At 45.2% G+C, this 22,074-nt stretch overlaps 1 protein-coding gene across 1 annotated transcript in view; it reads left to right on the top strand.

The window, feature by feature from the left end:
• Window positions 1-22,074, top strand: part of FRAS1 (Fraser extracellular matrix complex subunit 1) — a gene marked incomplete at both ends in the record, with an annotated part of 94,577 nt that overhangs the window by 5,791 nt on the left and 66,712 nt on the right. The window contains 11 exons of the mRNA XM_009868767.1: window positions 1,627-1,710; window positions 2,340-2,441; window positions 2,544-2,735; window positions 6,645-6,734; window positions 8,050-8,203; window positions 10,382-10,525; window positions 10,791-10,925; window positions 17,711-17,854; window positions 19,467-19,607; window positions 20,052-20,192; window positions 20,880-21,053. Coding sequence (XP_009867069.1) covers window positions 1,627-1,710; window positions 2,340-2,441; window positions 2,544-2,735; window positions 6,645-6,734; window positions 8,050-8,203; window positions 10,382-10,525; window positions 10,791-10,925; window positions 17,711-17,854; window positions 19,467-19,607; window positions 20,052-20,192; window positions 20,880-21,053 — 1,501 coding nt within the window. The remainder of the gene's footprint in view (window positions 1-1,626; window positions 1,711-2,339; window positions 2,442-2,543; window positions 2,736-6,644; window positions 6,735-8,049; window positions 8,204-10,381; window positions 10,526-10,790; window positions 10,926-17,710; window positions 17,855-19,466; window positions 19,608-20,051; window positions 20,193-20,879; window positions 21,054-22,074) is intronic.

The following is a 22,074-nucleotide window of genomic DNA, read 5'->3' as shown; positions in this document are numbered from 1 at the left end:
ATGTTTTTTAATCTGTTACCACGTTTCAGCGATGATCAAGAAGCTCTGTCTGAGCACACTTCCATGTAGCACTGAGAAAAACCAAAGCAGTAATCAAAAACTATTTTTTTCCTGTTGATGCTTACCCAGCTTTCTGTTGCTGGACCGGATGTTTGTGCATTTAACACTCTTTTCTTTTTCTTTTCACTAGAAGGAAAGCCCACCTGTTCCTGTGCATGCTAATTGTGTTTTGCTTTGTCCCGAGATACTTAATTAGTGTTCACTAAGTACTGTGCATTAAAACAAATTTATGCCTGCTTTACATTCCTCCTTTCCCACTCCAAACAGACTGATGCTACCCGCTGACTGATGGCACTAATGTTTAATCAGCTAATCATTAGGATTTAATTTGTGGGAACAGAAACGATTGTATTGTTGCTGTGATGTATGTGAGAATAACAGGCTGAAAGCGTCCGAGTTAATGCGGCAGAAAACCAATTCTGATGGCGTTCCAGATAATTCCTACCAAGGTGCCCGCTGGAAGGGCCATTAGGAGGATGCGCAAGGATCCTGCTCTGCTCTCAGTCATACCCAGCATTTGCTTGCTTGTGCCTTTATCTCTGTCACTTTCTTCATTCTCCGCTCCCTGTCGGAAGCAAATACCGAAATTCTCCCAGTATTAACCTCTCATCTTCCATCGTTCAGGTAACTATGGGAAAGGAGCTTGAAAAACTCTACTCGTATGTACCTCAATGTCCCACCACATATCTCACCAAAATCCACAACAGAGTTCTTTTAACTCTGCTGGGAGATCTACCTTGTACAAAGTCTTCCACTTTTTCTTTGGAAGCTCATGATTTGGCTAACAAAGCAGATGAGATAACAGCGCTGGAGACATTTCTACGCTCCTTTCAGTCCGCGAGTCAGTCTCCCAGTCATCCCAATGTGACTGGAGGATGGTGCTGCTGAACAATTCATTCCAAATCCTCAGATGTGTGTGAAATTGTAGCCGGGGAATTACAGACACATCTTGGATGGGTGGAGTTGAAGCATACAGGAACTGTTATACGGATGTGCAGTGCCAACCTATTCCAGTGTGGTTTAAATCAGTAATGAAAAAGTTTAAGTTAGGATAATCCAGTTTGAAGCACAATGTCATGCGTGTACAGCCAGTTATGCTGAATGGCTTTAACCGAAACAATGCAAATGCCTGCAAGGTGGCAAGGGTAAATCACACATTCAAAGCCTCAAAATGTGGCAGTACCAGGAAAAAAACCCCTCTGCTCCACCTCTTGCTTTACTGTGCTTCTCTCCATGGTTTTACATAGTTTTTTTCCTCTATATGTCTGTATACCTGGATATAGGTACTTTATTGTGCATGTGTGTCTCTCTCTCTGCGTCCATATCCCTATCTGTGTACTTGGACCTCAGTTGCCATCCAGAGAAAAATGAGATGTGGGAAATATCTTTTTTTCCCAGCTTTCTGCACCCATCTCATGCTGGAAATATTGGATATTGGAGCCAAAATGAAGCTTGGAGGGGGTTATCACACAGATACTGAATGCTTGGAATTCCAGGTGGTGACGCTGAGCCCCACGGTAACCGTAAATGCTCTTATTTTACTTGCCTCTCCTGCCTTCTGTTTAGGATGAAGTTATGGTTATGTCTCCTGGAAAATGCTGCCCAGAATGTGCTCCGAAGCCCTGCTCGGTGTCAGGAAGAGTGTATCAGGTAACCTTTGACGAGCCACACGAAAAAGCAGTTGTTCACAAGTTCTGGCACATCTCTTTTTCCTTTCTCTCTGACATCTGACTTTTTGCCAGCACTGATAGCTTAGTACAACTGTTGCCTTTTTTTCTTCCTGAAAAGCCAGAAGAGTTGAAAGAAATTAGGACCAGATAAGAATTTGCTGGCAAGCAGGAAGGAAGTTTGCAAGGTAAAACAGATTAGGCACTTTCTTTTCGCTTTTTTTTTTCGAAGGAGGAAAGCAGAAAGCACTGGTGAAGGTCAAAGTACATAGAGCTTTCATTGTATCACCTGGAATTAATTTAATGCATCATCTAATGAACGTACGTATGTGGGATTTTCTGTTAATGATTATTTTTTCCTAATAATAGTAGCCTCACCAGTGTCACTGGCTTTGCAGTTAATGAGGAATATACGTCAGTGTCATCTAGATCTCACACCTCTTATTCCTGCTTTGCTGATCATGTAGAGATAAGTGTTTTTTAAGACAAGTTCATTCAGATACAGACATTCAGAAGGAGCTGTCATATTCCCTAAGAAGCACAGATTTCGGGAAGCAACTTGGTAATTTAGAATGAGAGTTTAACAATTGAATATGTGTTCTTTTTGAACAGCATGGCGAACAGTGGAGAAAAAATTCCTGCACCTCATGTGTGTGTTACAGAGGAGAAGTCAGGTGTGTGAGAGAGACCTGTGACTCTGTTACCTGCCAGAAGGTAGTTACAAATCCGTCACCTCCAACACCTTGGCTCCACAGAGCATTGTATCCGTGCCACGGGTTCGGACAGTGCTGCTCAATGACTGCTCCTGTTTTGTAGGGGGAGGACAAAGCACAGCGTCCCGGGAAGTGCTGCGAGGAGTGTGTGCCTTCCAAGGGAAACTGCTTGTATGAGGGCGCTGTCAGGTACCACCGCGAGATGTGGAACAGCACTCGCTGCGACTTCTGCGTGTGTGACGAAGGGCAGGTCACTTGCCAGAAGGCAGAGTGTGCCAAAGTGGAGTGTGCCAAGGTGAGAAAGGTTTTTTTTTCCTTTGTGGATGTGTCCGTCGAGTCTCGTGATTTATTTTTTTCCTTGCCTTTTCCTTTTTCCTTGACTGACGTACAAAGAGCCTGCCCTTCTCTCCGGGCTTGTTTTGTGCAATTACCTTGAAAACACTTCCCAAGGAAGGAGACTAAACTTTGGATTTTCCACGCTAGCTTGACTGCTCAGTGGTCTTGTGTTGTGAAGCCAGCCAGCGCGAATCAGTGCCTGACTGAAGTTGGATTCCCTCCCACACAGCTGTCTGCCTGCTCTAATGCAGGGTCACACACCCAGAGGGTTCAGTGACCGCTGACTTTACCAGAAGCTGAATGTTGGGAGAGACATGCAGGTCAGCAATAGCTAACAGCTAAAAAAATGTTCCTTTTATCCTCATTCTGTATACTGCAGTGGGCTTCAGTAAGGGAGTCAGATTTGGAAGTCAGCATTTCACTTTTCTCCATTTTTTCCATGCTGTTTTTGGCACAGAAGTGAAGCTGGTAGGATATTTTATTCCTAGTGCTGATTACTCCAAAGTTACACACCCTCCTTCCCAAGTTATGTTATCTTTGCTCTGTAGTGGGTGTGCAAAGTGCCTTAAATAGGGTTGAATGCTTCACACACACTCCACAAATAAGTTCTGAATTGCCTTTTTGCAGTGGGATAAGACTTTTGTGTCGTCTGTCGCTCCATCTCTCTGAACTAGTGGGCTGATCCTTGCTTTATACCTGCTACTCCACAGCATCGGTGAAGAGAAGGGAAGGACTTGCAGCTTCCTGGGTTTTCTCTCCCAGTTGCGATGCTTTTCTGGCAACGCTGCCTGTGTGCTACATTTTGGAGAGCAGCACCCTTGTGTTCTGTCTGAAGTCCGGCCAAAATTTAGGCATAACGGATTCGCTGGGTTAGATTGTTTTAATGAGTGTTCCAAAAAGTGAGAATCCACAAATGGGGTCCTGAATAACGATCACGAAGAAAGGATTTATCTGAGACAGTCTGAGATCGTGCCTTTTAAATCGAAAAAATGCACAGGATGTGGGACCCAAACTCTTGTCGCTGGTGTAGTTCTGCTGATGAGGATCTGACCTTAAGCTGCACGAAGAGATTTTGCTGGGTGGAAAGTCACGGTGGTCGTAAAATCTTGTGCACTTGCATCTGCGTCAGTCAGCTTCCTGCGTGCTCACGGCTGTAAATTGGATCATTTACACTAATGCTGATGGCATGCTGTCATGGCTCAGTAGGGAGAATTATTTAATATTCATGCTCATATCTTGGGTACTGACAAAGAATCCATTATTCAGAAAAGCCGAGGCTGTTTTACAGAACTGTAGCTGGAGATGTTAACGTGTAGGGTTCATAACTGGGAGGGGGGGCTCAAAACTGGGCAGCATTATCACTCACACAGCAATTTTTCACAACACCTCCCCCCATCTAAAAGCCCAAGCATCTAAAAAAGTTATATTATTTGTCAAGAGTATGAACTGCTGCAATTTTGCAGTGAGTGAAATGTGGTTGCTAGGAAGAGAGAAGGAGGAAGATGATGTCCTTTGTTGTAGACGAACGTTGTGGTCCCACTTGATAAAAGATATTTGCCCAAGGAATTTTTATTTTGCGTGGCTTCCCTTAAGATAAACTAGCTTCCTCAAGTCATGTTCCATCATAGCCTACCTTGATGGTACAATAAAATATTTACGCAAAAAGCAAACGAAATATTTTCTTTTTCCTTTGCTTTTTCCTTTTGGAGTTGTAGGTCTGTTTTTTAGGCGCCCGCATCAATAAACCAGAGCTGCTGTGAAGCTTGGATCATTTGGATTCATCTCTTCATTAAGGCACTATTAATTTTCTGGTCACATCGTCCCGTTTAACGTGTAATGAGGCTGCAGATACGAACTGCAAATCCTACACAGCTCAACGTAGTATAGCAGCGTTACGTGAGGGTAAGCTGGTGGTTTAGATTATAAACCCTTTCAAACAAACCTGTCCAGCAACTGCCAAATGAAAGTGTCTGCGGTGATTCTGCCCTAATCTTCAAAAAAACCGATTTTCATCAGGTTGATGATGGGCTGGGGAGTAAAGTTTGGGGGGGGGAGCCACGGCTGTCGATGTGGATGCGCTCAACCAAAACCTCTCAAACTGTCAAGAGCGTCCAGTAATCCTGCCGAGGCACTTGCCAGCACCCCAAGCTAAGTAAGCATGCTCTCGACAACGTTCGGAAAAGGGCTGAGCTGAAAAGTAAAATTATTAAACAGGATTGGTGGTTTTTGGTTCAGACCAGGACAGGGTGCTAGCAGGGAATGGTACACATGGGTGTGGGTGCGTCCGTGTTTGAGAGAGATGGCGTAAGACGTTATTTTCTCTTTTCAGCCTCCCGGCCCATCGCTGCCTTTCAGCATTCTCAACCTTGATTGTGATGAGTCTCTCTTGAGCAAAGCCACAAGTGTTCTCACATAGCCTCTCCCTTTTCTGAGTCTTGGCAGAGCAGCGTGGTTGCATTTTTCTGGTCAGGTGAGCCACGTTCCGTGGCTGCTTGGTCTCTATTCCTATAGCGTGTGTTTACGTGTGTGAGCAGGGATGGGAGAGTTTAGTAGTGACGCGAGATCCAACCACTGCCAGTGGCGTTTTCAAGTAATGATTTAAAGTACAGAACCAGCAGAGAGACATGTAAGCTGTGTGTGGTCCTCAAAGACTTAAGAACCATGTGGGTTCTCCCCTCTTACCCCTTCTCAGAAATGGGGCATTAGTTGTATTACCTTGGTGAAACGAACTGTGACCGCTGATGTTACCGCCCTACCTATGTCTTAAATAATTCACGTACACAAATTGGTGAAAAATATCCTGGAGCGACCGCTTGGAACAGATCCTAAGTGTAAATCAGCAAAGCTCATGGGTAAAGTTGGCGCTCCGCTGAATTTTGTGAGCCGTCGGAAGAAAGCAGCTGCACGCTGAACCGGAAACCAGCGTGAGCTGCGTGATGTCCTCGGGTCCGTGAGCCCCTCGCAGACATTTAGCAAACGGTCGCGATTTCTCTGTCGCAGGTACGTAATCAGGCTGATTGCGAAGCAAAGAAGATCGTGCCCACCAAGATTTAGGACGACTGTTAGTGATAACATTTATTTGGCATAGATGAAACAAGTTTCCAGTGTGGATCGGCACCAAATCTAATTTAGTCACATATTTGTAACTTTTTAATTGTGCTTTTGTGTACCTTGCCTGATTTTACGGCATGTGAGAACCTGGTCCAGAAAAGCTACTTGGGTCAGGAAATCAAAGATGTTTCCTTTGAGCTGTGTCCTGGTTCCTGAGGACAGTCTCCCTCTTTGCTAAATATTCAACTTCCACCTGAGCACAAAAAGTTGTGATGAATTAGGGCGCTTCGTTCTGTTTTCCTGCTGCTACATTCTTGCTTTCAAACTTCCAAAGTCTTTTAAGTGGATTCTGGCGAGTCGTATGGTTGTAACAAAGAACAAGCTTTTTCCATCTGGGATAAATAGAGCATGTGCTTTGAAATTCTCTCGGGGAAAAAAAGTAGAACGTTTCAAATGAAGGTAAGCTTCTATGCATCGATATCTTGGCAGTGGTCCACGGGAAAAATATGACATTTCCCATTCTCTTGCAGTGGATTATACCGGGGAGGGTCTTTCTCTGCAGAATTTAGGGATGAGGTAATGGTGTTAGCGCTGAATTCCCCGGCCTTTGCTGAGGTTGGTTCTGCAACTGCAGTGCTCACTAAGCACATTTTTCAAACTGTTCCTACAGAGATGAAATGGCGTAGAGAGAGAAGATAAGATGAAATTTAGATATTGAAGATTGCCTTCCAGGGCAAGAGCTGGTCTGCCTCTGCATTCCACAGTATTTTCGGTGGTGTCGGTTCTGTTTGAATTGCTGCAACCTTTCTCTTCACAGGGTGAAGAATTAATTCACTTAGATGGGAAGTGCTGCCCTGAATGTATTTCAAGTAATAGTTACTGCGTTTACGAAGAACATACCAAAGCTGTGAGTATCCTGGTACTTTGGAGCACGTAACAGTGAGTTCTGCTCCTCAAGGTTTGGAGGAATTGACTCTCCCTCTCCAGTTTGGAGAAGGATATTATTTGCAAGCATAGCTGGAAAATAATCCGGTAATATTGTCTGCAGATTCCTTTTACAGTTTACGGAACACGTTTGTTTATAACACTTGCATCCGCTGCAGAGTTTTAGTTTGCCTTGCTTTCCCTTCGACGGCATAAGCAATCATTTCCCTTTAATATTTAATATATGTCCCCTTAGGTTTCCTGCACTTCTCACAGAATTCAAGGTGCCTGACTAGAATTCTATAAAGTAGAAGGTGCAACGTATAGCTTTCTGCCTCTGTATCCCACTGATTATCATTTTTACTGCAACAGGAGTCCATTATTTTATGAGTATTTTCAAGGAACTTTCCTTCTCAAGTGAAATAGAAAGGAAATGTTAAGTGTCTTGGTTTAAATGTACCAGTAATGAACTTTTTATTGCTCTTACAGAGGAGGACTGAAGCTAATAGCTGCTCTTTGCCAGCATGTGTGAGAAATTGCAAGTTGCAGGCTGGTTTGGGGTTTTTTGTAAAATACTAATACTTGCCTTTCTTTCCTCAGACCTCTCTCTCTGACCCAAGTGAGGTAAAATGTATTAAGGTGTCAGGTTTATTTCAGTTAATACTTTATCCCTTTTAAGAGAGCAGCTGGCATGAAAGCTTCACAGGCATTTAAAATGCTCGCTTTTCCCTGTTCCAGCCAGTCCAAAGTGATGGAAAACAAGGCAACAGAAGAAAGGAGGAGAGGAAATAAAATGCTGTGAAGGCTGGGAAGAGATTTTAAGTGTGACAAAAAGGTCATTACGCCAAGACATAGTTTCGGACAGAGGATAGATTACGGGTATTTTATTTGTTCAGATGCAGAGCAGATTCAAGCGCTTGTTGCTGGACTGTGGAAAACAAGTGGACAGGTGAGGCAGCAAAATTTGGAGACAAGAGAAAATGAAAGGAGGTGAAAAGGTAAAAGGAATGAAAAAACACCCTGCTTTGGAGGAAGCACGGAGAGGGAATGTGCTCAGGTGTTCATGGGCCAAGGACTCCTCTCAGTAGGCGCTTTGCAGGCTGCCCTGTTCTGGAAAGGCAAGAGGGTACAGAGGCAGGCAGCCCCGTGTCAGCAGGCTGAAACAGTCCCAGAAATATTTAGTTTAGACGTAGATTTGCCAGAAATTCACCCGGAAATGTCCACGCGTGGCATAAACCCCCTTGCCGCAAAGCCTCTCCTTCGCCACTGACGCCAACTGTTGCGGGTTTCTTGTGCAGAATGGAGAGAAATGGGAAGAAGAAGAAGGGCCCTGCAGACAATGCGAATGCCAGGACGGGGAGGTGACCTGCTTCCAACGCTCCTGCCCGCCCTGCCCGCCGGGCAGCCTGGCCGTCGAGGTGAAAGGAAGCTGCTGCCCGCACTGCGAGCCAGGTACGGACCCAGCAACGACGGTTGCTTCTCCCCGATGCTTGTGTTGGGTTTCGGAGTTCATGGGCTGCTAATTATTTCTTGGAGTGGGAAAGAGCCTGCTTAGAATCATAGAGTGTTTGAGGCTGGAAGGGACCTCTAGAGATCATCTAGTCCAGCCCCCCTGCAAGCTCAGGATCACCCAGAGTAGGTCACACAGGAACGCGTCCAGGTGGGTTTTGAAAGTCTCCAGAGAAGGAGACTCCACACCCTCTCTGGGCAGCTTGTTCCAGTGTTCCATCACCCTCTCAGTAAAGAAATTTCTCCTCATGTTGAGGTGCTTACATTGTTATGCCACAAGTTCACCTGGGGCTGAATGGCTGCCAGTTCCTAATTATTTGAAAAGATTAGGATAGCCTTAGCCGGTGTGTTAATTTTACATATAAATTAATTTTTCTCCAGGACGTTGTCCTTCTCCTTGATTTACATGTCATAGTCGGGAGGCTGTACTTGTGGTTTGCTGATTTTTCATGTTGCTAGCTCTTCTGGTTGCATTCATATAACTTTAGTTTTATTAGAGTGCTCCAGTTAATGTTTTATCTCAGTAAAAAGAAAATAGCTTCACAGTTTAATTATGCTGTCACTTGCAGGACTGCTTTGGCACATTTGCCATATTAATATTTTATAGCCGGTTATTTAGTGCATATTAATAAAAATGCAAAGCACTACAAATTGAAAAGTGAGGAAAATGGGTTTTGGACAGTTTGGATAAAATTCCTCTGGATTTTTGAAAAGGAGCAGCGCCTGCAGTCTCTTAAGGAGGAGACAGATTATAAAGTGCTCTCAGCCCCCCTCACTTCTCCTTCTTATCAAGAAGTGCCACTGTGTACTGGTTACCCTTGAAAATCTGGCCCTTTCCTTTAACTTCCACAGTGGTGGCATTTTGGAAAAGTCAGGCTTTGAAGTCGTAGTGTTGGACATCCAGGGCCAAACTTTTTGTATCTTAAAAGGGTAAATGGAAATTTTCTTTATGGAAGCCCGCTGTTCTCCTTCTGTCTTTTTCTTTTTTTGCGTTGGAGGGGGGTGAGAAACAAATGCGCGATCCAGCCTGCAGCAATTCAGTCTGGGAGCCCAGAGCATCAGTCCCTAATGCATCTGCTTCATTAAAGCCAGCAAAAATTTTATTGCTGCTTCTCGCAGATGTGCTGGGGGAAGCAAGCAGAGAGAATTCATTCATTCTGAGCCAGTGGAAGGCACGTAGCCCTAAGCACAGCGGTATTTATGTTAAAACCAGCCACTCTGCCCTCTCCCTGATGACATTTGGGTTGAGCAGAGGGATTTTTGTTTTGTGCCCAGAGAGAAATGATCCATTCCGTACCTCTCCAACCAGTCAGTTCACTGTCAGACTGGGAGGATGGGACTGCATATACCTTTGGAGAGTTGGTAGAAGGAAATGGATAAGAGATAGAGCCTCCTATTCATTCCTCCTGTTAATCACCATGGATTCATTGTTACCTTCAGTCGCGTGACTTCTGTAGCTCTTGAATCCTGATTCTTTCCTTAGCTACATCTCCTTGGAAACTTGCAGGTTTCTTTAGAAGGAGAGTTTTCAGCGCTGGAGTCCTTTTTGCTGACTTGTCAGGAAGGAACAGACAGCTTTCCTTGCAGCAAGCCCAAGCAGCTCAGCAGTGAACCAGAAATAGTCTTTCTCTTGGCCTCTGCAGAGGGAGCAGACACGCCGTTTCAGAAAGTACCTGTGGTCAGGAAATGTGACAAAAAGCTTTTGACTGGAGGGGGAGTGCTCTGCAAGCTGTACTCTGACCCAAGATGGACACACTCATGACTTATTGCAGAGTTTGACTGAAGGAAAGTCAAATTCGGGTTGATGTGTACCATTAATTCCTGATGACTTACACTTTTTAGTGCTGAGAAACCCCGTGGACCTTTTTTCAATAGTCTGAAAAACTAAGATTGTGTAATAATTTTTCACATACTAGACCACAGCAATCTAATATTTATCCCCTTTTATGCAATATTGGTTAAAAAAACCAACAACAACCCTCCAAAAGTGACATACCTTGAACCTCTAACAGAAATAAGCGATGAATGTCACTTTGATTTTGGAGTGTGTTTTATTTTGTACCTTCCTCATCAAAAACACACCTGATAGTTGTTGAGTTTTTTGCCTTTTCTTCGTGCCAGTCGAGTGCCACCCGGACTGCTTGACCTGCTCTCGGTCCTTCGATCACTGCAACGCCTGCCGAGACGCGACGAGGCAGCTGCAGAACGGCCGCTGCGTGGAGACTTGCGAATCGGGTTTCTACCAGGATGGAGGGGCTTGCTTAGGTAATTTCTGCATATACTCTGTCAGATGCACTTCTGTTTGCAAGATCCCACGGGCTTGTTATAAAGAGATTGCCCGGCTTCGTTTGTAAAAGCATTCAGGCACATAAAGTATAGTAAAAACTTCAGGAGGTTTCAGGTGGAAGCCACTGAAAAAGGCCAATACCCAAACCCTTTTGCCAAAACGAGGCAGAACGGTCTCGTTTTACTGGAGTGAGTTATTGGGGATGAATATGTCTTGTTTTTTCTCTCTTCTTTCTCTCGGAAGCCTGCAATGAAACATGCTTGACCTGTACCAATGGATTGGAGTGCTCCTCGTGCCAGGCGTCGCTGCTGCTGAAGAACGGGCAGTGCGTGGCTTCGTGTGGGAAGGGATACTTCCAGGATCAGCTCCTCTGCACAGGTAACCCTCAAGATTGCAATACGAAACAGCAGACAAAAGCTGCACCCAAATAGACTCTCTGTGGAGAGGGATCTGCTGTTGACTTTGCTGTTAATGTTCACCCTAGAGTAAAGGAAGGAGCAAAGAGAGGAATTAAGTCACGCGGTGTAAAATTGATGACTGCTCGGGGAGACATTCATTCAAATTCCTCAGTGGATCAATTCTGTTGGTCTAAAACTCTGGATTTTTGAATGCTGCGTTTGTATTTTTTTTTCACCACTGGCCTCTTTCCGGTCAGAATTTTCTTTTGGATGTGGGACTGTGGTTTTTGTGGTGTCAGTGGTGCGAAGCCAGGATATAAACACTAATTTTACCCGGGATGTAACACCTCGAGCCGTGCCTGGCAATCTGATCTGTGGAAGTTTTCTTTGAGTTCGGTGCAGACTAACTGCAGCTGCTAAAGCCAGAGCTTTCGGGAGACACTATTTTGTAGAAAATAACTTGGAGGGATGGAGGAGTGATAGAACTCCAGAAAATACTTTTTTTGTGTGAAAATTTTTTGCTTTAATCTTTCCTTTGTTTCGTATGGTGCCCTATTAGTGGGAGTTAATTGGACTAGCTCTTCTCAGGAAGCACGTTTACAAAACACTGTCGCATTTATAAAACATTATTGCTGTATCTTGGCAATTGGAAAGACAGCGAAAGATTGGGAATTTAAAGTTTTCTCTTTGATGTAACCACGATAGTGCTTTTATCAGCTTCCCCTGCTCCTTTTCCCAAACTGCAAGGCAGCTGCTTTTTCATCGTGACAGTTCAGTAGTTTTCTCCAGAGTTAACGCTTTTCTTCCCTGGATGTTGGCCTTTTTAGAAGTCTTCTAATTATTTTGGCAGGTCTCATTCAGAAAAGGGGTGGAGCACATGCTTAACTTCTTGAGCCATCGCTTTAATTTCTTGGGAACTAGCCCTCCTGCTTAAAATTAAATACAGGCTCTGGACTTGTTGCAGATTTTGGGGGAAAGCGCTTTAGATTCTAAGCTTCCTTTTCTGAAGCGGTTTTCCTGGAAGAGCTGACTCTTTGTTTCAGGTTTAGAAAGTCTGAAAAACCTCCATCCTCCAGCAGTGACTGTATACTATAGGCCCTATTGTGCATGTTTAAATAGAGAGACCCAGTCCAAAACAATTTATAGACTTTAGTATCGAATATTCTTCTACTTAATTTGCTTTTATTTCACCATTTCCTTTCCACCTGCTCCCAGTGTTTTAATTGGCGGTGCCCGTGTACAGCTGAAGCGGTGGGGAAAAGCTAATGTTTCTTTTTATTACTGGTTCGTCGATCACCGATTGTGCATTCCATCCAAATTTGCAGTCACGCATGCTTGTAGCTGAAAGTTGCTGGGAAAATTTGTTCCTATTTCCTTGAGGGAATTAAACAAATTTGCTTTTGTTCTGCTTGGCTGCATTTTCTGCATAAAGTCAAAACCAGTGGAGAAAGTCTTAGATTTCAGATATGGTCCATAATTCACTGCCATTCACCTTTTCTTTGTATCCTCTTTATTTTTACAAATCTCTAATCTGATTGTCCAGACGAGCCTTAAGGCTGTTGAGAAATCTTTCTCTCATAATGGTTTTAACATCTACAATAAACATGTTCAGAAATAACAGAAAGGATGAACTAGACTGTGTTAATTGCTATAGTTCCAGTCAACTCCCTCTTGAGGAATTTACTCTAGAGATGAAAAAAAACTATCAGACCAGGTTTCTTACTCTGTCTTCTTGTTGGAACACCGTTGTCTGCTTCGTAACAAAACATAATGAATTAATCTTTCCCTTTGTTCATGTTTTATAACATCTGGTCTGATTGGTTTTACTTTGAATTTTGGAATAGAGTTGTTTGATCTCTGCTCTGTTCTAATCTTACACCACGGTTGTTTCCTGCCCTGGTCCCTCCACATGCTCCTGTAAAGTATTAAAGCCATTAAATAGGAAGTAGAGAATAAAAGGTGGTAGGTTCTGTTATGTAGCAACGTATTTAAAGACCCAAACGGGTCAGGCTTAGAGCAGAGCAGTAAATGAAATCTTCCTTGTCAGAAGTAGGCTGTGGAGGGTTTCTCCGTGAAAAGCAAAGCAAAGGGAAGCAAAAACAAAAGAACACAAGGGCTCTAAGGGCTTGCTGTGTTCAGTGCTCTCACTGCATTTTTCTACCTTAATTATTTATGTTTTCGAGATTATTCAAAAGCCTCAGCAGAACTCAAGAGTTTCTGCTCTGATCTCCCAAAATACGAACGTCGAAATGTGTAACTTGACACTAACGGGCCCAGCTCACGCCTACCAAAGCGCTTGGGTTTTGATTCACGACCTGTTGTACCTGGCTGCGGGGGCTCACCGCGAGGAGGAGAAATGACCGAATGTGAGTGAGCTGAGCTTGTCCAGCTCACGGCGAGAAGGGCAGGTCAGAGGGCTTAACGGCACCCCGTGGCACAGAGCGGGTGGACCCCATCTCTGCTTTCCCAAAGCCAAGCAGTGGCTTCTTGCTGTTCTTGGTGTTAGCCCTCCTGCGGTCGTCGAACCGGGGATACGGATGGGAGATACTTTTGAGTGGATCCTTGACTGATTCTCTGACTCCTGGTTAATCAGAAGCGTGGCTTTGCAGGACCTCTACTCTTCTAAAAGCCTAGGCTGATGCCACTTCTCCGTGACTCCTACATTACACCCCTGTGATTCCTGAATAAAAGAGGAGAGAAAAAGTCCCATTGGCTCAGGAACCACTGGAGCGAGAAGCGACACCCTGGAAGTTTTGCATGTTTGACATTGATTTTCTGGAAGGAAATGTTACACATCTGTTGTTTTATTTTCACTTAGTTGCTGTAAGCAAAGATGTTTCAACTGACAGCAACTTGTTGAAAGCTTACATTTTTTTTGCCCTGGTTCACCAACTTTCCTTGCGGAGTCGGTGACTGCCCGTTTGGGCGAGGAGCAGCTGTTGAGCCTGGCAGGGATCCAGCGCTGAAAAAGCCAAAACGTTTTCAGGCAGGGCATGCATGAGGGGGTGTATATGGGTTGGGGCTGCTGTTCCAATCGCAGGTCCTACAGGCTGAGGTCCCATCGCTTAAAACCCCAGTTGTCCCATCTGACAGCAGAGTAGAGATGTCGCCTGGGATTTAGTAACTGCTGGACTAGCGACAAAAAAAAGTCCTCAAGGCGTGTGAAAATCAATTGCCTGGTGGCTGTCGCTGCAGGCACGAGGAGTGAAGGATTGTGTCTGTAGGAGCATGAATCAGGCTGTGCGTGTTTGTCATCTGCAGAGTGGCAGGCGATAACTCCTGGAGGCGCTTGCCGCCTCGCATACAGAAATGGCCGTGTCAGAGGAGGCCGCGGAGCCTGTTCCTGGGGAGGCCTTGAGTAGCAGGTCAAGCTCACGCTTGGAGCATCAGAGCTGAGGCTTTTGCTGTGAGCATTGGGGTTTTTTGTTGGCCCACCTGAGGAAATTGGTACTGATCCTGTACTTGGAGTCATTTGCACCGCTTCCAAGGCCTTCTTGCTAAAAATCTGGTTGTGTTCTTTCCCCTTTCCTTCCTTTCTTCCAAACACTGCCTCTTAGGTCCTCTCCCTTTCTGTCTCTAAAGAAGGCATTTGGGTTTGGTCTCTTGGGAGTCCTGAGGCTGTGTTTCATATCAGTTTGCCAAATTCACTGCAGCTTTTCAGAAGGTCTGATAACCTCTGGTAGGTTGTATTTCATCTTCTCTCACTGTAGCCTTTCTGTAGCCGAGATACCACGGAAGTCATCCCTCATGCAGGAAGACATACAGTTTTAACAGAACGTGAGAGGTGCTGTGATGCCCAGGAGTGGATTTGCAGGATATTTGCTAAGGGCCAGAAACAGCTGGAGAGAGGGAGCGAGCAAAGCTTAAACTCCTCCAGGCTGCAGACTGTGCCGGTTTGTGTCGTTACCTGGCTCAAGTCTTAGCATTAAGGGTTTCCTCACTAGGAGTATGGCACAGAGAGACGGTGCTCCTGAGCATAATCTCCAGAGAAGAGCCTGGGATATTGGTCCAGCCACACCAAAGACCTTTCCAGCTTGATTATTGTCTATGATAGACTTAAATCCAGCAAAATGTGTGGTGCTGGCGGGAGGTGAAGGCATTATTGTGACCTACACAGAGGGACAGCTTGAGACAGCTGCTTGAGAGAAGAGATTGAGATGATGAGGATGTGCTTGAGAGCACTCGGTCTAGCACACGCAGCAAGCGGTGTGCGGTGGGAGCCAAAGCACGTTTGCCTAACCGACCTGGCTGTCATCTAAGTACATTTTTAATACAACTGTGTGCAAGGCTGCCTCTTTAAAAAAAGAATCTGGAGGCCAGGCTGCCAGGAGAGAAAAATCTCTTTTGGAAAGCAGCTGCATCTCCAGAGAGGACTTGAGAACTTTGCAGCTAACTGGGTATTTTCAGATGTGTCGATGTATTGAGGCAGGTGAACAGCAAGGGGGTCAAGCTGTGCAGTGGGAAGTCTATAATTAGAGGATCCGAGTCCTGGTGCCTGCTCTTTCAGAAGGATGTTGAAAGTTAGAGTGAGCTCAGACAGGAGTGAAACACGGCTGGAAGGTGAAGTGAGGACATTTCAGTATTTAGGAATTGACAGCATGAAGTCATACTCTGCAGTTAACTTTCGAGTGTACACGTGCCCTGAGAACCATCCAAGCTGGAATGAGATGCAGCTTTTTATAAGCAAGGGAAAATACTGACAGAAGCAGAAAAGCATGCGCGATCTTTACCTCGGGATGGAGTGTGTGGTATTCAGTGTGTTGCGATTCAGCCCCCATTTGATGCGCTTGATAGCGGTGACGGCACTTGCTGTAGGGGTTGAGGGGAAGATCCTTTTGGGTACAGGATGACCAGCACCCTTATGAAATGCCTCTTGTATGGGAGAGCTCAGGAACTAGAAGAGCAACAGCATCCTGCAGAGGTCAGGAATCGGTGGAGGTAGGGAAGCGAACAGCTAGTTACAAGAAAACGAATAGAAGAAGATCAGAAAAGGGAAAATAAAGTTGGAAGTGTGGAGAAGGAACATCCAGAATGTCCAAGGACCAAGTAAGGGATATGAGCTCCCATGTCTTGGCCTCGTAAACGCTCCCTGTTCCAACCCCATGCGTGTCATGTCACATCTCTGTGTTTCGGTTCGCTCCGTGTGAGATGGAGAGCATAAGACATCCCTGCCTCGGGGAGCGGCGAGATTCGCTAAGACGGGATGTTTGTCTTGCGCTGTGCAGCGTGACTCACACATGTAAGCGCAAACGTAGTTGTTGCGTCTCATTGATTGACAAACCCAAGAGCCACTGTGGCCTCGAGCAGGCAGAACCAGCATCGAAATGGGCACAAGATCTCTGGTTTGCTGTAAACTTACTTGCAGCTACCAAACGCTTTCACTCTCACCTGTTTCTGGGGAGAGGATGAATTTTCTCTCACTTTATTCTAGCAGGGAAGTGTTTGCTTTTGTCGCTGTCTGGAAATGCGCCCTTATTTATGTGGATGAGCTGCTGCTGCGTCCGCTGGTTCTTGCGTTCCGCTGAGACCCCTCGCAGCCGAGTTCTTCGTGGGTGGCTGCAACTTTAGACGCGTTTGCGGCTAGAGGGCAAAATGTCAGAAGGCTCCGTTTCCTGCCGCCTGCCGTGGTCTGGGAGCGCGAGCCCGTACCTGCCTTATTGTGAAACAGTAAATTTAAGAACATCTTTGGAACGTATTTGGGCGTAATCGAGAAAAACAATTGGAACGCCAGAAGAACTGTAATTTGTGCAGCTCCTGCGAGCGCTGGTAGTGCAGGATTTAACATGAGTCTGCGGCACGGATTTCATAAGCGGTAACCACAGTGGGCTGAATGGCCCTCGTAGCTGAACTCGCACAGTTTCAAATAAGATGGCTCGTTTAACAGCCGTTTTGGGAGGCAAAAAATGCTCTCCATGCAGCTGTTAGTTTAATTGTAAGATGCTGTCGTGCTCAAGGACTTTTCTTTTCTGCCTGGGTGTCTCCCTGATGCCACAGAGAGGGCATTATAGAACTGTGCTATACTTCAGGAATATCTGAAACATTTCTGTGTCCCAGTCATGATACATGGCTCACCCAGAGAGAAAAGGAGCTGGTCCCTCAACTCAGTGAGCGAATGCCCCCCCCTGTTCTGCAGCAATGGCAACAAAATGATGTGCAGGACGTGCCGTGCTACACCTGGGACCCACTGCCCACCTCTCCCCAGAAATTACTCGGCCTGAGCGCTTGAGGATTTTTCTGCCCTGATCAAGCAACAGACAGAAGTCGGTTCCTTCTGTGCCGGTGCGGAGTCCTGGAAGGCCACCAAGAGTTGTTTCTAAAAGCAGGCTGTCTTGTTTTGAATTTTGCAGCCCTGCAGTCTTAATTCTGCCGCTGTGAAGGATCTGACTGCAGCTCTGTTTTTGGAGCAGCGCATGATGGCATCTCTTCCCATTTCCCTTTCTGCTTGTACAGCCTCTAGCCCCAGGAGGAACAGAACTTTAGAGTATCACCAACGCTTCCCAGTCTTACTACAGCTAAGAAAACTGCTCTGGTGTATACTGCGTGTCATACCGCACGTACAAAATAAATTTTACCTCTGAGATAGCTTGGGTGAAAGCTACTAACAGAAGAAAACAGTTTCATTTTCTTTTCGTTTTCCAAAGCAGTGAATGCCTGTGAAAGTAAGGACCAAAACTGCAAAATAAGCGTATTACTGCCAAGTCTTTCTTTGGAAGAGAGGATTGCAAGTTGGTTGTTTGTTAATCCTGCCACCTTTCTTTCCTGCAGCTTGTCACGAGTCTTGTTCCTCATGCTGGGGTGCTGCTGAGAACAACTGTCTGTCCTGCAAAGACAGGTCACGCGTGCTAAAAGCGGGGCTCTGCGTGGCCAGCTGCGGACGGGGATTTTATACAAAGGATGGAATCTGCAGTGGTAAATAACCTGTTTTCTTCCCCCATTGCCAGAAGTTTGAGAAATGCTCTGCAAAAAGGGAATCAATATTTCATTTAGCCGCGCAGCAACTGTGATTTTATTCGTGTCGAAGAAGCCAGATGCACCTTGCGCATAAATATCAGATGAGGAAAACTGCTATTTGTTTGTAAGATGATTAATTCATTTAAGCTAATCAGATGCTGGGAGGTTGAAATTTTTTTTCCCTCGCTGAACAGCTTGAAAGCCTAACTGAGTTGTTTCCGAGGGCTTGACAAATCCATTTGTCTGCAGAAAGAAAAATGGCCTTTGCCAGCAGATTTTCTGTATATTTGGTTATAATTCAGCATCACAGTGACTAATACCTGCACAACAGATGAGCTGGGGAGGTTTGCTGAGAGAAGAGGAAGAGATAGCTGGAGGGAATTAAAAGACCTAAGTCGAACAGATCATGGAAGGGGAAAAAAAAAAAGCTCAAATAAGTAAGGAATCTAAAATTTGGCACAACCATTTAGGTCAAGTCTGGGTTTCTGCTGGCAGCCACCTCCAGCTGCTTTGAAGGACTGACCAGCAGGAGTTGCGTGTCTTCGTGCAGGTCTGTCTGAGCCACAGCTAGCTCAGAGAGCCCTTCAGTCCTGGAGCATGTTGACAAAATTGTTGCTATTCTGGTCGCTTCCGGATGAGTTTCACTTTGGCCACGTTCCCCTTCAGCCTGGTCCATGTCTACACCAGTAAATGTTACACGCCGGGAAGTGTGCAGACTTGAAATCTTGCACCTGTAGCTGAAAATCATTTAAGCTCAAAAGGAAATTTAACTTAGATGCAGCTTGGCCATCATTTTGATTTTTATTGCCAATGATTTCTCAAAACTCATAGCCTCCAGGATGCAGGCCTTTCATCTTCTACCAAAACCACGCACGTTGATACCCCACTGGAGAGCTGTAAGCTCTTTTAAAGGGAGGCTGACTGGTGAAAAGAAACAAAAATTAGATAAGTAAAATGCTGAGCCCTTCTGCATATACAGCAGCACTGACTGCCTGGGATAATAGAGACCACATGAATTGATAATTATCAGGCTTGATTTTAGATGCTTTTTCACATGTGAAAGTTTTGACTTGAAGAAAAGGGGGGAGGGATTCCTTTTTTATTTAATCAGTTTTACTTCCTGAGCAGTCTGATAACTGCTGCTTGTCGTACAAAGGTAAGGAAAGATTTATGAAGTGGCTTTCATGCGTGAAATCGCTCAGAATGGTGCTCCCTGTTCACAGGCTGCTGGTGAACAGGAAAAACGTGCTGCTTTTCCTGGAGGGGGTTGTGTCAGGAGTGGAGGGAGTGCTCTGATATTTGTATCTTAAGAGTCCTAGATGGGATACAGGTCAGTGAGTACCTGTCTGCGCTCGCATGTCTCCCTCCAAGAATGTCACTGCTTATTCCAGGGAAGTGCGAAAGGTTACTTACGGTGGAGAGGAATGTTTAAAGAGGGCTTTCTGACCAAAAAAAAAGAGGGGTGAGGCACCGTTTGGCTTGCTCTGTATTACCAGCGTGGCCGGGTTGATGGCTCTGTTGTTCTTTGCTTGATGAGTGCGTTCTGTTAACGAGTTGTCCCTTTCGGCAGCCTGTGACCAGTTCTGTGAAACGTGTCACTCGGACCAGCCCAGGTGTTTGACCTGTGCTTCGGAGAGGTTGTTACACGACGGGAAGTGCGTCGCAGAGTGCCCGCATGGGTATTTCCCAAGCAGCAACAGAAGATGCAGAGGTAAGAGGCATATTTGCACGACCTTTTCTCACGCTCTCAAGGCACCCTCCACCTGTTGGCTTCTTTTCCCCAGGTGTTTATTTGTGGGGAGAGAGTCTTAAGAGCACAGAAGTACAAGTGGGGACAGGGACTTTGGGTTTTTTGTGTGTGTGTGTGTGTGTTTTCTTTGGTTCACTTGCGATAGATTGTTTTAAAAAAACCTCTGCCTTGCGAAACATATTAAGACACGCGGAGATACATATTCAAAACACCATGTGAGCGAGAGTTATTTCTGTTAGTAGTTATTAATACATGTGCACTTCTGCTCTCATTAGTTCATGCAGCTGAATATCATGTCAGCTGGGAGTTGTCTTTGTTGGCTGGAGGAGGCTGTAGTCAGTGACACCACTCTCGAGGAGAAAAAAAATGAGATGTTTCAGTTCTGTGCTCTTGTTTCTTCATCAGCTTGTCATGATTCCTGCTCCACGTGTGAGGGACCTCTGGCCACTCACTGCACCTCCTGTTCCTTCCCTCTGGCGTTGCGCCAGGGCCAGTGCCTGCAGAACTGTGGAGAGGGGTTTTACCAGGATCACGATGTCTGCAAGGGTAAGCCACACTCCTTTATTTTACACTAAATCAGTCAATGAGTAATTCCTGTCTTGGCCTGCTGCTTGTTTTCTACTTTGAGAAAAAAGTAGATTTTCTCAAATACCTCCTGCGTTCATACCCTCAGGATTTAGTGGTCTTTTTTTTTCTCCCTTTATGCTTTTGAAATAAATGTATATTACTTCCAAGATTTTCTTGACACCAGTTGAGAGGTGGATGAAATTCTACAGGTGCCTGGTAGATTTACTAAGAGTGAGATCATTTTTGCAGCAATGGAAATCCTTAAAATTCGAAAGATGAATTTATGCTTCCTATGAGCCCTTCAGACTCATTTCTTGCTGTCTCTTCTAGTGAGATTGTGCTCACCGTTGTGATTCCAGAAATTAAACAAAAATTGACTGCCTCTGGCATGGTACTGCAGTTTTTTCCCAAAGTCATTTGTTCATCAACTTCATTCAAGAAAAGAGCTGTTAATTGGGGGCGAGGAGAAAGATGCCAAAGGATTTTCCTAAAACCTCTGTTCCGTTATAGAACATACAGCACCGTGTTTGGTGGTGGAACGGATTTCTTAGCTTGTGAGTTGCTGCAGAGCTCTTTGAGCATCAGATTACCTGTGGCATTAAAAACTGGAAAGAGGGTTGAACAACGGGGTCCAAATTGGTGTTTTCTCCCTTTTCTCTCTCACAGGTTGCCACCCGTCCTGCCGTGCTTGCCTCGGCCCCGGGGCCTCTCGTTGCCTGCGGTGCAGCGCGCCAGAGGACGTGCTGCAGCTTCGCCAGCCCGTGGAAGGAACCGTGGAAGGCCTTTGTCTCTCTCACTGCCCAGCCCGGTTCTATGTGGACAGCACAGGAGTCTGCAGACGTGAGTAATGGGCAGAAACAGCGGTTCAAAGCTTCCAGCACGGGGCTGCGCTGGGTTTTAGGTGATCAGCATGATTTTGTACGACGGTCGGTTCTTACATGCTTTGAGGTCCCAAGTTTTTCTCATGGCAATCGTGAAGGTTTAAACATGGGAACTTTCAGAATGGCACATACTAGTACTTTACAAGAAAAACATACTCTATGTATGTTTTGTGACTAAAGAATTCAGGTATTTTTTTTTAAAACGACCGTGTTCAAGTCTGCACAGTTTAGCTTTCCTTTCACTGAAGTCAAGAATGTGATTTTTACCACGGACTTTGAAGCAGGATCAATCCTTAAATCCTTTCCAGAAGAGAAAGACCTATCCCCTTATTAGCCCTTGGAGCAGGTCAAGACATCTGGCATCCCTCTTTTCTTTTGAGGAAGCTCTTCTGATACACGCGCTGCAGCACACGCTCCTGAAATACCAAGCAGGAAGCATTTCCAGGGAGATTGGAGTTTGAAGAAGAGGCCAACGTGGTGTAAATTGAGAATATGTGTGGTTGCCCACTGCTTTGAGAGAAAAACGTGATTTCTGTGTTTTGGAATAGAGTCAGAGACTCTCTTTGGAACCAGTCATAGATTCAGTGTAAAGTACTGGTAGTAACAACAGTGCTACTGAATGGCTGTTTCTTCCTGTTTAAAAGACATTTTTGAGAAGAGAACAGCATTTAAAATCCGTTTCTTCTGATTTTATCTCTTCATCTCAACTTGATGGAAAGAGTCTGTACAAACTCATCTTTTTTTACCTTAAGAGATCTTAAAAAATGAAGAAGTGGCAGTTAATTTTTTTTTGGAGGGTGGAATGACGCTGTCTTTAACAGTGACCTACACGGGCCACAAGGTATCCAGTGCTTTGGATTGGTTCCTGAAGGAGTTAGTGTAGAACCTCCAAGCCACACAGTGGACATTCCTTGGCAAGTAATGGGTTTTCCTGGCTGAGCCTGGATTATGGTACAGAAACTGAGTGAAGAAATCCGTGT

This window comes from Apaloderma vittatum, unplaced genomic scaffold, assembly GCF_000703405.1.
Source record: "Apaloderma vittatum isolate BGI_N311 unplaced genomic scaffold, ASM70340v1 scaffold11074, whole genome shotgun sequence".
In the NCBI taxonomy this organism is placed as follows: Eukaryota; Metazoa; Chordata; class Aves; order Trogoniformes; family Trogonidae; genus Apaloderma; species Apaloderma vittatum.
The sequence above is the reverse complement of the archived record's forward strand: the minus strand, read 5'-3'. Positions and strand labels throughout refer to the sequence as shown.